General features: G+C 41.3%; 1 protein-coding gene and 1 long non-coding RNA gene across 3 annotated transcripts in view; both read right to left on the reverse strand.

Moving 5' to 3' along the window:
* The window catches only part of il1rapl2 (interleukin 1 receptor accessory protein-like 2), a 237,051-nt gene that overhangs the window by 76,150 nt on the left and 144,967 nt on the right, over positions 1 to 15,934 (reverse strand). For both annotated transcript variants that reach the window (XM_086138595.1, XM_086138587.1), the window contains exons 3-4: positions 11,839 to 12,008; positions 11,385 to 11,488 (exon numbers count right to left, since the gene is read on the reverse strand). In XM_086138595.1, the coding sequence (XP_085994721.1) occupies positions 11,385 to 11,488; positions 11,839 to 12,008 (274 nt within the window). The remainder of the gene's footprint in view (positions 1 to 11,384; positions 11,489 to 11,838; positions 12,009 to 15,934) is intronic.
* On the reverse strand, positions 3,272 to 4,725 carry LOC147208639 (uncharacterized). Its single transcript, XR_015100290.1, has 2 exons — positions 3,484 to 4,725; positions 3,272 to 3,411 (listed from the first exon to the last, which is right to left on the reverse strand). It is a non-coding gene; the product is annotated as an uncharacterized LOC147208639 (long non-coding RNA).

A 15,934-nucleotide genomic window follows, 5' to 3' on the forward strand; every position in this document is an offset into this window, starting at 1 on the left:
AGTAGTGCCTTTATTCTCTGGGTGCATGTGTGAGTGGTATGAGCGAGGAACAAATTGGGCCTTCATTGTGGCTAAAAATGCTACAGGGTCTTTTCTCAATCCAATGGCTCCTCCATCCCCTTTGATGACTGTGTTGTTTTGCTCTTTGGCCTAATCTATTGCCAGACCTACAAAATCACAACCTGCAAAAAACAAAGTTGCCCTTGTGAACTCCCTGACCAATTCTGGATGTTGCTTAAAGACCCCTTCACAGTTTGTCAATAACTTGACATCATTTCCAGGGTGCGGCTTCGGTGGGGGCAAAAACATCTTGCATGAAGAATCTCCCAAATAATGACAAACTTAAAGTAATTTCAGTCCCAACTAAGTCTATTGCCCATATCATTGTCTATGCTGAAATTGATAGTACATTTCATGGTAGTACATTTTATGTAAAATGAAATAGCGTACCATAGCCGTGTGCGATTTCTCTGACAGCCAGAGGCGGGAATGCGGTAGGATTTCAAGTTTTTGTGTTTGCTTTTATGGTCTTGGCAACCAGAATCACAACCCGATGACATTTTTCAAAATACAAAATGGTTTTGTCTACTCCTATCTTCGGTTCTTTTGACTCCAGGTAACACTGTGACATCATCGTGACGTAGGCCAAGAAAGGATCTAAAGGCAGAATCCCATTGATCGGCGAATGTTGTTGTGAAGGTCGCAAATGTTGATTTGTCAAATTTCTGATGAATGTTGACAAAAATCAGCAACATTTACTTTCACCGCAGGTGATGGATTACAATAATACGAAAAAGAATTCTTTGTGTAAATCATAACAATGGAAAAAAACAAACAAAAAAAACACCTTTATTACAAATTGGTGCAGTCTGGCCCTTGGCTTTAAATTTCTCTTTCACAAACTGTTTACAAATGCTGAAGGCTGTTTTGGAGACGCCCTTATTACCGAACGTCCTTGCGACAAGAAAAAGTGAAAAAGTGTTTGTGAGAAATAAAACAGTTTCCCTCCCAACATTTTTGCAAGCTTTTACAAATCCCAACGAAACCCCAAATTCACGACGTTCACGAGCATTTGCTGTTAGGTGAAATACAGTTTTAAGGGATATCATGACGGCAAGGATGTAAGTCGCCAGTCCTGATAGTGATTCATGATACCGTCACTGTTTTTGACAATTCAAAGTCAAATGTGGAACCGAGGAAATAAGTAGGTGTTTGGGGGGGGGGGGGGGGGGGGGGAATTGATTACGCAAATTGAAGTGAACATAATTTCATTATGTGTTCATAAGGCGAACATAATTTCACATGTATGTGTTCCTATAATTTGGCAAATTTTGGACAAATGAGATGCATTGTACTTCAGGCATTATACAACAGTTGAGTGGAGAAACAGTTTTAATGCAAATGACAACACAAACCAAAACAAATTTAAATTAAACTGTCAACATAGTCATAGAACTGCAACACCGAATGGATGAAAGGTAACGTGACTCAGCACAAAGTTGAGCTCGGGTATATTCCACATAGGGTTTATGCACTGCACTCAAAATATTGCTAAGCACCTTTGTGCGTTTTTATCTCGAGAAAAAAAAAGCCAATTGCCTGAAGTGTAATATGAATTCATCACCAAATCATCTTGTAATCCACCGTATCAACCTTGTCAATAAATCAAGTGTCCTCCTTGCAATTACCTTCCACTGCTCAGGCTAGGTTGCTGCAGGGCACATTGAGTTATGGTGCTAATAGAGGGGGATGTATCCTGGCCAGCAGGCAGCGTGTTTATACCTGGATGGAGCTGCAGATTAATTTGGCTATCAATCTAACTAACAGGCAGCATGGGGGAGGATGACACCTGCGCACACTGAGGTATCTGCACAGAAAAGCGCATACATTTAAACTATGGCAAGATTTTATGAGTTGCATTTTCCATTACATGCGTCAGTGATCGTCCACTGCTGTTTTTATTTTACCAGACAATCAATAAACATTCAATTTATTGAGTGACGATGAAAATGATAATCGTTGCTTTTCTCTTAGTGGGTGTCAATGTGGTCGTTTCTTTTAACAATTTGCTGGGAAGGTGGTGCTTCCCCCTCCTTGATCTTTGCAGTGGCCTGAATCGATCTGGAGTTTATGGCAGTCATAAAAATGGGGCTTTTGCCTTAACCTGTTTTAGATTATAACAATATTACACCGTCAGATAAACCACTGCATTAGGTATCCCAGAAGGAAAGAGATTACCAAGCATGATCTCATTTCAGTCAGGTTATCCATATCCATATATCGGTGCTGTAAAATAAATGAAATGCTAAAAAAATGATTGAAAATCTTAAAATGCCTCCCCCCTTCTCTCTCTCTTTTCACACTCTCTCTCTTTCTATATATACACACTGTATACATTTAACTAAGGACTGCAAAAGACCTAGTATAGTAGGACAGCTTCGTGGACTATTGAAACATTCAAAAAAAAAATTAAAAATCAACATTTGTGCTGCACCATTGTAATAGATTAAGTCCATATCATTCGATTCTGCACCTCATCATTTCCAGCCAAGGCCAACAATCACTGGGAGTGCAATAAGTGTCATGTCCTCCATGTAATGAGGTGGAAAGGAAGGCTTTGAAAGTTGGGCTGGTGAGTTGGCATGTGGCAAATCGAATTTTCTTGCAGGGGCTCAGAGGCCTTTCTGCCAGAGAGATTTCTTATTCATGCACGTACTGAGGTGAGGAGACTTAACTATTAACATTAAAAATATTGACCATAGATAAAGTCATGGAAAATGTCTGCCAAGCGATCCAGCTACATCGATTGCCCTGGACTTGTTGTTGTCCATGCTGGCCACACATGGACACAATATATTTTTTAATATTATTCATCAATGTAATTAACTCATTGAATACCACCCCTTTTCACTGGAGCAACCCCCTCAATCCCTCACATTTTACTGACTTTTGACTGATTTGCAAGGCCCACAGAATTTTCTGTTCTATGGCTATATATACATGCAACCTGTCAAAAGAAAGGTGAGACTCTCTTCTTTCAGCAGAAAAAAAAGTTTGTTTCTATCTTTCTCCGTTCGTTGGCAATCAGCATTAGAAAACTGCTAAGTTTTATGGCAAAGGCCGATTTTCTGCAGAAATCCAGAGAAAATGAGTTTTTTGTAAAAGCATGCATTTCAAGCATCATTTCAAGTTTTACACTATGTTTTGCTTTTGTGGCAGCTCAAATACCTCAATAATGTGTTCCTCCTACAAAAGAACATTACAAATAATGTTTTTGTAGCAAAATAATTTATTTGCACACAACAAAACTATTGAACTATGAACAAAAGTGCAGCTGTGGAGAAGATGGTTTTTGGCTTCCATCCAGTTTGTCACCACATCGATTCATCCCACCACGTCCAGATGCACGACCTATAAATTATAGAAACATAAAAAGTTGCAAATATATCTTGCTGCAGAGTGAGGTACAATAATTTTATTTACCTTTCTTTCCACCACCAAAGCGAGGAGTCGTCATCTTTTGGCTTCTGGTTGGACAATCTGTAATGTATAGAAGTATGTACAATTACCACACTTTTATTTTCTATTTTTTTTATTGTTGCTTTCCACTTACATTTCAACATCTCTCACACACACACATACATGCTCGCACACTGCTATTTACACCATTCATTCCACGTTGCTCAGCATCCAATTTGACATGAAATGGAATATGAATTTAACACTACTGGTTTTAGCAGAGCTGAGCGGACCAAATGTGTCCTGTTTTTTTTGTTTTGTTTTTTTAAAACCTATGGCGACATGCACGTCAGCACATTTACGGCGCATATTTTCATCCACATCTACGAGACGCATCAACCGTACATAAATGATTAGTGTTACTGGCAACTTCATAGTACAGCGGGGAATGTAGCGGTACATAAAAGTGACTGAGGAGGCATAAGAAGTGATGAAGTTTTGAATGGGAACTTGCAAGCTAGTCAGCAGTTACCTCCTCGTTCCAGCGGCTCTGGCGAGGACTCTCAGCTGCTTTCCGTTATGTCCGAAGGCACGTATTCGTCCGACATATCGGGATCCAAATCGCTCTCCAATTCATCGTTTTCGCCGTCGTCTTTATGAGACGATTCCAACGAATCGCTGACGTGTGCCCGGCGTCGGCCATGCGAAGCAATGCAGCCTTTTTGCCGTCATCGCTGGAAGTCGCCGGGGAGACGATTTGTGGGCGATGTGGGGCATCGGGAGGCACAAAATGCTCTGCCAAGCGATGATCGCTGACGTGGAGCAAGTTCATCTTCATCAGATGAACTCGAAACTCGCCGTGAGCTATGCGGGCTGCGTGTAGCACGACATGTTTGTGCAGGCCGACGTTCGTTTGAAGGGTGCCGCTTTCGATTAGTGACCGAAGCGTCATTTTCTCTTCCACACAAACACCATCTCCTTTGTTGTTTTGTTTCGAGGACGCTTTTATACCGAAAAAAAATCATTTTTAGTTAGTTATTTCCTTTTCTCCATCGTTGCTAGTTGCTAATGTTCCAATCCACTATCCACATACGTTTTTTGATTTTTGCACCACTGCCACCCGATTGCCATTTTTTTGCTATTTAACATTGCCGTCAAGCCTAATCCTGTGGTGAGAAGTTGCATCGGACTCTCTTGCACCCTCCCCCATGAAAACACGTGATTGACGTATGAATACGTCATGGGGAGGGAACGGCTATGCGCTAATTGACGTATTTATACCCCAAAGGGTGTAAATGAGTTAATATAATTAACAAAATAATTGTACACTATTACTAATGTGTACAATACTACAACCATGACTCATTTTTCGCTCATACGCGTCATCTTGAATCAACCCGGGATATTTGTCAAGCGCACAACATAGATCATGGCAGCAAGGAAGAGTCGATTTTCAAGACCATTCAATGCCTTTGTTTATGTGCAGATCGTATTGACAAGACGGTTGCCATGTATCGTCTTTGAAATATAATGGGAAGATGACAATTTGTCGGCACATCTCAACTGGCATCACAAACATCAGCAAACCTGAATGAATCGAGTGCAAGGTCGCAGGACTGGGACAGACCAAAAAGGTGCTCCTGCCTTATTTCTTCAAATACCCAATTATTAATCCCCTCGTGCTCAAAGAATGACTTGTTACTGCGTACGCATGTTTTGTGCACAAATTTGTGCATGCGCATGGTTGGTGAATTAGGCCCATTGAGAGCACGCACAGAATAGTCTTAAACAACATGTAGGCAGTTGACATGTTTGGAAAAAGACTGTGTAAGCCTTTGGCAAAATTGTTGGTGATTCTTTATACAGATCACAGCAGCCGGTTAATTTAATGGGAAAATATATAAATTTAATATTTGTATATATATTTTTGACTCACAAAGGAGAATACAGTAATCCCTCATTTTTCGCAGTTAATTGGTCCCCCTTGCGAAAAGTGAAAACCCGCAAAGTAGTTTTGCTTTTCCTTCAACTGGCTTTGGACATTCCGTTTGCATAGTCATGCTCAAGTCACAAACATCCACAGTGTGTTTTCACATGGGGCTACGTTACTTGGACTCTCCTGATGAGTACTGGGTCACTGCTGAGGAGGCCAATTTCAAGATAATTAAATGGTTTGTGAAGGAAATCATTCCCACACTACTTTTAGTGATTGAGACCCTTTTTTTACACACATGAAAGGCCTACTTTGAATATTGTCGAAATCAAATCAATAGCCTCATTATATACACATAGCAGTCTCTGTAACGGTAGACCTCACGGCAGGTGGTCTTTGCCTCTGCACTCCTTTGTCTTTAAGCCTTCCTCCATATCACCCGAGCTCAGATTGTGCAGTATTTTAGAATACCAATAACAAAAAAAAAACCAAAACGTTGAACTTCAATGCAATTAAACCTTTTTTTTTCTTTTCTCAAAAGCATGGCTGAAGCTCTCAAGCTGGCATGAACTGGCACGTGGCCCAAACTGGCATGAGAGTGGTTCTGACTCAATGGCTGCCAAGTCATAGAGGACTGCCAAAGACACTTCAAATGACCGCTCTCTTTTTCTCTCCTGTACTGCCTCTTCCAATGTCATTGTGCGGGCCTGTGCCTGCTTGCTCTCGTTATTGTTAGAAATTTGAGGAAGAGAAGGTTAAACATTTGTCTGGCATTACAAAATACTCATGTGATTGTGTGTAAGTTTCTTTTGTGTGAGCTTTCATGGAAGTGTAATTATCCCGTACAGGAAGACAGGTGGTTGTGCTTACTAGAAAGACCACATGGGAGTAGCTGAGATAGAAGAAGGCTACAGAGGCGCACACATACCCAAGAAACAGATGGCAAACAAATCTCATTGACAAAAGCTAAATGGCGAAACAGCTTTAAGCAATTATAAGTGATAATGACACCGATATTTCAGAAGAGAAATGCCATTTCAGTTCAAACATTTGAACAATTTTACTCTTCCAATATTACGGAAACATTTTTGGGGAAAGCACTTCCTTTTCAATTCCCAGTGCATAAAGCTCCACGAAGACATAGTTGGTTGAGTCTGGAACCCTGATTTCAATTCCATCAAACACCTTTGGCAAGTATTATTATTATTTTTTTTTTTTTCCAAGATGGCGCCCGAGTAGGCAGCCTTCGGCAAGTGCTCTTCAAGAGCCTTGCATTTTTGTTCTTTTTTGGTGTTTTTGTCTTTTGTTTTGTCAGATGTTGCTTGTTGTTTCATCGTGTGGACCTGATATGGACTCTTTTTCAGTGTTTTTTGGCCACGACATTCGTCAAAGGAGAAGTATCTGTGCTTGGTGGTTGCGCCTTCTCTGCAGCACGCCTGTACCGGCACAGATTTTGATTGGGAGGAATGTCGGCGCCATTGACTGTCGGTGCTGGACAGATCTGGGGCGCTTGTGTTTTTTGCGCCTGTAATGGGCAGCATTTTTCACAACCCCGTTTTGTTCAGTGGATATGTCGGCGCTGTGGGACAGTCGGCGTTGGTGCGGCTGGATGGATGGCTGCTGAAGTTGAGGATGAGGAGAGAGGAGCGTTGGCGCAGAGCGCCGATGCGTATTTGGAACCGAGAGTCGCCGCTTGGAATTGAAATGGATTTCCATGGGACAGGAGAAGTGAACCAATCTCTTTTTTCGTCAATGGATGCTACAGCTTCTTGTTGACTTTGAAACTTAGCTTGTAGCCGACGTGTGCACATTTTGAGCATGACCTCTTTGATCCACTGGTTAAAGGACACTTTGATTCTCTCCTCTTTCATCTCAAACTTCTTCAAACAACAAAGCGTGTGACGGAAAAGTGGTTAGGACTGCACGACTCTCCGTGTTTTATGTTACGTGTTGTGTTTATTATTTTACTTTATGTTAACTGTTTTGTTAAGCGCTTTGTTACAGCTGTCGCTGTTGTGAAAGCGCTATATAAATCAGCATGTATTGTATTGTATTGTATAATACTGATTATGAACCAGGCCCATAAATCACTGCTATCTGTACTCTCAAATCATCCTCTGGATGTGGGCACGCTTTCCTACAAGCTGTGATGGGGGAGCAACTTCAAACCTCGTGCATGTTTAGATCTGTCAGCGTTGATCCATCAACCATACTTTAATTTTGTCCATAAAGAAATATATGGGTTATTTTTTTTAAATGTTGGCAACTAAAACTGCTGGGTGGCATTTTGTTACTGGATGGACAGATGGCACTACGTACTTCAGAAATGTGAGGATAAGAATCATCCAAAAATGGACAAGAATTCACATAAATGGTGAAAATGTGGGTTTGTAGTTAAATTGTGTTTCGAGAATGGACAATAGTTGTTCCGCATTTATGATGAGATTTCACTGTTTCTGCCATCTGTTTACAATATGTGAGATACCAGATCGTTTCAATCCAACAGAAAGGTACTTTTAAAGCCGAGCACTCTATTTCAGTTCTTTAATTTTCATTGACTCGAAGCAATAGGAGTGCAATTCTTGTACTTCCAGTGTGTATGTAACCGACCGAGCCTTTTCAAGACATATCATGCATCTTATTACATTGGATAAAAATGCAGCGGGATAACCTAAGGAACACATCACCATTAAATCATTTGAAGAGGGAGTTACATGCTGCTTGGAATTGTTGTCAGTGAAAGGTAAAACTGAGAACAACAAGTAAAAAGATGTAGCCATGAGTATGATTCATCCATCCATCCATCCATCCATCCATCCAATCCATGTCTTGTACCTTCTCCATATAAGGGTCATGGGTGAGCTGGAGCAAATCCCAGATGACTCTGGCTAAGAGGTGGGGTGCACCCTGGAATGCTTGCTAGACAATCGGCAGAAAATCAAACACATTCACACCTATATATAATTTAGGGCAAGGCTGCCCATTGCGTTGTTCGCAATCGACCAGTAGCCTGAGAAGGGGGTGCCAATCAATCGCATGGCATTAACACTCCCAGTTGCTATTGATATAACTGCCTAGTGGTAGTGTATGATTTAAACAAAACAAAAGAAAAATGTACACTCCCTCCTGTCATCTGTTGTGAAATTTGTCACTTGATTGGCATGCAGTGCAGTCGGTTTTCAACCTATTGCATGCCCCAACGAGCATGCACATTGCAAGGCCGCTAACTGGGAAAACTAGCAGTTTCCATTTGGTTCTGTCTACTCTAAATTTAATAATTAAGTATAAAAATGATTGGAGGAACTCATAAGCCAAGTATTTCCATACACAGTGAGAGGAAAATGTTTGTTCTCCGGCCGCCTCTGTGGAGGGTGGTCTTGGACTTGCTGCAGAGTGGGCAGGCCAGGAGGAAGCGGGCGATGTGTGGTTTCCCCAGCGCTGGAGAATGACCTGCTGGGAGGAGCCTTCCACTCGATGGCGCATGTCACGGCGACCAAATGGTGTGTTGGTGGTTGGGGTGGCGACTGGGATGTCCAGCTGACCAGTGCATCATGCCGGTCGGGCCGCCCAAGGTGCTTTCTAGCCGACTGAAGGAGGGAATGTGGAGCACCATTTTTGGGCCATCGATAAAAATATTAAGTCCCAGTACCGTTCTGACAAGACTGATACTCATTGGGAGGTGTGTGCACGGCTCGGTATCACAGCTACTTTCCGTCCTCCATCCACTGGCTGTTTCCATTCAGCGCAAGTCATCAAGGTAAACTAAGTACAAAAAATGATGACGAATGCAAGGAGTCTCTCAACTTGTGCTTGCAAAGTGTTCTACATTGTCAAAACCTCAATACATGACTTATTATTTTCTTGACCAGACTGAAACAATCGTAAAAAGCAATCGTAAAAAGTGTTAATTTTTTAGATTTCAAAAAATGGCCTGTGGAACCTTTTTGAGAGACACATTTGACTTTGGCCCATTCTTTCTTTTTTTTCCCAGAGAGTATTTATTCTCCCACGTATGCTCTGTTTACTTTGATATTATTCTTTTATGTTCATGAGGGAGGCTCAATTTCCACTTAGTTACCTCTTCTAAGACCTACAGAATGTCCCCTGACTGAGGAGCGCAGACATTTGAAGGAAATAGGTTCCTTTTTTCTTTCTTTCTTCCTTCCCCACTAACACTCCAACACAAATCCAACCTCCTCTATACAGCTTTGTGTCTTGATATTTTTTTTCAAAATTACCCTCTCACATTATGCTTTTGTCTCTTTATCCCCCACTTTTCTCTCTTCTCTTCCACTTCCAAGAATTCAATTTCACCTTCTGTCTTGTATCAACCTTTTTTGCTGCAGCTTGGGTCTCCGAAGATCTTATTTTCCAGGCCCCTGATAGGGATTTCAAGTAACTTGCTTGTTCAACTTTGCACCTTTGGCTTTGCAATAGTGTCTTCAGATTGTGCCTTTTTGTGTAACAATCTGCCCTCACACGCACGCACACACGGGTAACGCATGCCAAGTGACCGCGGGTAACGCATGCTATGAACATTTTTTAGGCTGAAACTTTGAATTGCTAGAATAGAAAGAAATTGAAGAAGCCATAATTTGTCACCATGTAAACCAACTGGCCATGAAGATATAGAGCCAGATTGTACCTTTTGCAAATAGGCACAGAATATGGACCCAGATGCAGACAGGACACGACTACAGAGAGAAGGGCTGGATGCAGTAAACATGGAAGAATGCTTGACGTTGCGATGTGCACTGAGCAACTCCAGCTTAAATACTGAGACAAAATAAATGTGAGAAAATGAAGGACCATAGCACCTGACAACCTCAAGGACCAAACGCAACACTGGAATTCTTAGTTACAATATTGTTTGTACATTTGAAATATATTGCAACTGCATCCAAACTTGAAGTGCAATCTGACGCTACACCTTGACTTTGTATAAACTCTGGCACATGTAGGAGGAAAAACGCTTTAGTTGATGGTGGAATGTGCGCAAGATCAGTGTTGAGAGGGGATACCCACATTTTAGAGTCGCTCTACACAGAGCACATACTTTATCTGACATAAACTTGCATGTAAGACAGACTTAAGTCGATGGAGCACTCTGCGCGGTACTCTCAGCAGCCAGAAAAAAGACAAGTACAAAGGTAATTGATCAATTGAACAACGTACAACCAGTGACTTTTGTATTGTTGCACATTACAGTAAGTCTTCGAGCAGTGCATGAACCTTCTGGTATTGCAGGTTGTTGCATGTGAACGTGTGTGTGTGTGTGTGTGTGTGTGAGAGAGAGAAAGAATGGGTAAGACAGGGTGTTAATAACAGCCCCTCAGACAATGACAGTCACCAAGCCCTAATTAGGTTGTCATACAGAGAGAGCAGGGTACTGGGTGGGGGGGGGGTGGGTGGTTATTAAGGAGGATAGGTGTCAGGCCCTGGCAAGAATGGGAAGTGGGCGGATAGTGTGGCGGGGTACGATGGTGGTGTGAAATGGAATTTGGTGCAGACAGACCAGGAAGGAAGATGCACTGGATGAAATAAAAGCTGGGGGGAATCTGCAGATGATATGAAGATGGAGAAAGCTGGTGAGATAGAGGAAAACAGCTTCTGTGTGGAAGAAAAAAGAAAAAACGGAGTTGGGGGGAGGGATGGGGTAGAGGCAGTAGAAGGTGCAGAGGAGAAAGGCAAATTAGATAGAAATAGAGAACGGTGATTTTGATTTAGCATTGGAAGGATACTGCTGTGTTTCAATTCATTCAACGGCTGTACGATCACACGTCTAAATGCAGATGTGTGAACAGTGAACTTGGTTTTGTTTACACTCTTTGGCCATTCAATAATTGTGGATAGTTGCAGCTTTGCTGTCGCACATGTGGTCTGAGTCAATCATATAACTGAAGAAAGATGATGCCAGCGGTACCAATTTTAAATTGTGATGTGTCACACAAGACGACTTGTAAGTGTCTCGAAGGCCACATGCATACACTACCTTAGTACACAGGTGTAGAAACCATTATCTTCCATTTCGGCAGACCTGAACCAGATGGAGTCATCTTCTTTACTCAGCCTATGGCCTGAGAAGATGATGGGCTCCTGGAGAGTGCACAGAGAATTCAGTGTAGAGGGATTGTGCAAAAAGACTTGCTACACTAGAGTTGTATTTATCAACATCCCTTCATGGTACATTTATTTATCAATGTATTTTTTTAATGTATACCTTTGGTTATTAGTTACTTTCTAAATCGAAAGCATAAAGTAATTACAGCAAAATACAATGAAAAAGCTGATGTAATTTGTTGAACAATACAATCATCTCTTGGTTTTAGCTGGTTAACAAATCTATTTATCAATAGTTATGCGCTGAAACCAAAATTAGAATGATTTAAACAACAGTCAGGTACAGTATTTGATAGTGAGTGAGCAAAACTATATTTCTCAAATACCTCAGCATCCCCTTTGTTCTTGTACCAGATGAGGCGCAGTTTGGCATTTGTGGCCATGGTGTAGTTGGTCCGGATGTAGCTGTAGAACAAGGCACATTTCACCCTTGCTGGCTCACCGGCCAGAACGTGGTACTCCTTCAGATCCACTGACCAGTCGATGCACCCATCAACTGAGGAAAGAGAGAAAGAGAATACCATGTTGATGATCCAGTGACGGACATGCTGGTCAAGTGAGAGGAGCAACTGAAACAAAAGAAAAATGTTCTCAAAACTTTGGGAACCCAACAAAAGCAAAATATGAAGCAACAATGTTAGGGTGAGACTTGGTCAGCCGCAATGAACCAGAAACAAGTTCCAGAAGCAGGTAACATGTCAGCATAGAATAGTATTTTCTTTCTTCACATTCTCAGGCTCCTGTGATCTCCTGTTTGGAGTTCTGGGGCACTCCGGATTCCACGACCGTAGAGAAAAGATAAAAGTAGACAAAAAGAGAGAAATACTATGTGAAACGTGACGAGAAAACTACAAAGCAAAGTCATGAAGGACAAGAACATACAGGCACTTGTAACAAGAATCGTGACCAAGGCCGAATAATCCAACATCCAGTAGTCGGAATGAAAAAATCATTTCTATTTCGTTTATTGGACAAAGTAATCAGTTTCCTGAATGGAGATCCTGACGAGCGTCAAACCCAGAGGTGTGGCGTCACACACACGCGGGGCTCACTAAGTGTACAAAGCCAGTCAGAAATCGTTTCAGAAAGCAACGTTTCTAACTTATCTGAGGGTATCCAGATGTTTGAAGAGTTGGAGGAAGAGGAGGTTGTTGGCAAGATGTATATTGGACCATACATGTACGAGCCAGATGCTCAGCATGCGGAAAATGCTGCGCCTGAACGGCCGGATATGGAGAAGAAATGCGTCCCATTGTGATTTTGAAGGATGGTAAGGTATATAGGCTGTGGTTATTAAGCTGGCGTTATCCTTTACAATTCGATGCTGCGCTATGCTGTAAATTGCACACAATCAGATTACCTGCTTGGTCCATGTATTCCCGCTAGCACACGTCATAGTGGGTTGGTGTCCTACATTGTCATTGTAGTCAAGTTAGTTCTGTTGCGTTGTTGGCCACTCCACACATAGTATTCGCAGTGTTGTTAGTTGTACACTATTACAGAGGATTCCATCCATGAACTCATTTAGTGTGACTGTTTTAGTACAGGATTACATCCAGGTACACGTGCAATACTTTGAATTGTATGTTTTCATAAACAACAGCCAGAGTTATTCATTGATTAGCACACCCACCTTTTTTGCAATTCTGGTTGAGAAAACAGAGGTCATCTCAGTGATTTGAACAAAGAATGCTCATTGACGCCAGCGTGAAATTAATTTGCTTTGTGAGAATGAAACTGTATCGTTCTAATTTTCTAGTTGATTTATGGGTCAGATTCTTTTCTTTTGGCCACTCAAACAACTGGTTGGCTGAATGTGAACAGAGCATTGCCACACAACGCCGAGATAGTTCGCCAAATAACTCGATAAAAAGGACAAAGAGCAGTTAACGGGACAATCACCAATGTATTACGATGGCTGACTGATGACTAGGCATTCTGTGGATGATGTCACTTGCTGGAGATTGGCGAAAAAGAGCATTTTCGTTGTTAAGTGCATTGCTATGGAGCCAATTATAAACCTGGGTGAGTTGCGTAAAAAAACAACAACAACAACAACAAAAAATGTGAAAGTATGCTTGAAATTGTGTTAGCCAAAAATATTACTCAAATGATGGTCAGCCAAGTTTACTTTGCACTTGATCAAACAGCATGCACTGCTGGAGGGAACGCCCTCCACTCCAAGAGAAACTGAAACATAAACAAAACAGAATCATGACACTTACACGTTTTTCTTAGTCTTAGGCTAAGATGGATGTTTTTAGTTTAAAGCGCAGGCCGTTGGTACTTGCTGTAAGGCCTTGAAGTAAAGCTGTTCTGTCGAGAAGAGATAAAGCCTCCTAGCCGTCATCCCCCCGAAAATGCCTCACCAGCTTCATTTCCTTATTGTTTCCATCCTCTTTGTTTCCTGGCCCCAGCAGAAATGTGTACACAAGGGGCACAAATGCAAAACAGCTGTCTGTATTTCCTGACAAATGTCTGATGATTGATGAGTAACCAAATGCCGGACCATTGGATCATGTTATATGCGCGTGTTGCTGAGTTGAGCATATAAATTAGTTTTGGTAAAAATTGACTATTGAAAGGGAAAGAAAATCCAGACACAATCAGATGGATGACATTAACAAGCAGAAAAAGAGAACTTTTAAAATGTAATTAATGGAATTTAATCCCCCATGGATATAAACCTCCTGATAAAGAGAGAGAAAGAACGATTCATTTGATTGACGCCATTTGCATGCTTCAATGTGACATTTTTCTCGGAAAAGCAGAATGAGCGGCTCTCTGCAAATTGCTTAGGATGCACAACATTACTAGTAGAATCCATTATTAAGACTGGTTAAACATATTACATTTAGTGATTAGTGTTTTACCTATAATCATGTAAACAAGTACGATTTACCAATACTTGAAATGCTTTGCATTGCAGTCGTGATGCTGTTCAATCTCAATGTAAATCTGTATCTATAATCTGTTTGTATTCCATTTGGATTAAATGTATGTGCAGTTAAATCACTGCCAATGATTTAAGGACTTCATTTGTTTGAGGCTGTGGAAGAAATTTAAAGCCCCACACTTAATTGGGAACATTTATAGATTTAGCAATAAGCATTAAGTCTGGGGAGATTTAGCATAGTCGTGCGGCACATTCTCACAGGCGTACAGTTTAATACCAGTCATTCAATCTTTGAATCCCTTCTCACCAAACACTGCTGCAAATGTGACTGCCAAGTTACTTGTATTTAAGCAAAACTGAATTTCCACTGAGCTCCTGTGACTGTTTTTTAAATACATATAATAATGAATTACCTCTAATTCCCATGTGCAATTTATAAAGTATATACTAATTATGTCATATATTAATTGCTATATTGTTATAACTCGTTGTACGTCTGATTATCAGTTAGTGGCCAGCCTTTATGTTTAATCCACTTATGTTACATCGGCTTGCAATCTCCACCCCAACCCTTCTGCGTGGGCTGGTTACCTGTCCTTGTGTAACACCCGATGTCACTTCTATGCGATTAGTCTGGCTCCATTTAATTCTGTCACTGTCACAGCTTCTGCCTAAGAATTGTATTGTGTGCGCTGTTGCATGTCAGTGTGTCGTTTAATGTGTATTCATCCTTTTCTTGCCTTTTCTGTCATTTGGTGAGAAAGGAATGAAGGTTATTTTGGTTCCTGTCTTGCTTGTTTCATTATATCAAACCAAATCTACTGAGAAAGCTGCTAAGCCTTCCACAATAAGAGAGACTTAGGCTTCGGCGTTTCAGAATCTCTCTTGCACTCTGGCCTTCCTTGTTACACTTCACATCAAGGTGCCAAGACGAGATGAGAAATGCTTTCAATAGAACTAATCTATTGGGCATTCTCTGCACCGACACACCATCACCCATAGATGGACTGGATTTGATAGAGCTGTGTATACTTTCCCTTAAATGTCTATTAATTCAATATATGCTGATAGTCGTCCGTATCAGATGATCGGAGAGAAGCCTTCTACATTATTTTACACCTATAATGATACCTCAACAAGTCAGTTGGGTTAACAAACTTATTTCATGCCCAACCCCACCCCGCCATCCAATCTTTCTAAAGAATGTATGTGCAGAGAGCACGTTCCTTGCTGGCATGGCACAGGAGACTATTTCTAGTTATGATTGTATATACTCATCATTTGGAAGTGCTGGTTTGTCAAACTGGAGGTTTCATAACACTGGGACGCCAAAGGGAGTTCTCTTTCGGTGGGGCTACTGTTTTCTAATGGCGCTGATAGAGAGGTACTGAGAATGCAGACCTCTGGCAACTCAAATGTTAAAGTTTTACGGCTTATTTAAACACATGTGCACCAACAGTCAAGAAATTCTTGCTTGGCCTTTACGACACCCCTACACCCAGTCTAACCTGTATTGACCTGACAGG

Source organism: Hippocampus guttulatus, chromosome 2 (genome assembly GCF_054856545.1).
Source record: "Hippocampus guttulatus isolate MCC_2025c chromosome 2, RoL_Hgut_1.0, whole genome shotgun sequence".
NCBI classification, from domain to species: domain Eukaryota; kingdom Metazoa; phylum Chordata; class Actinopteri; order Syngnathiformes; family Syngnathidae; genus Hippocampus; species Hippocampus guttulatus.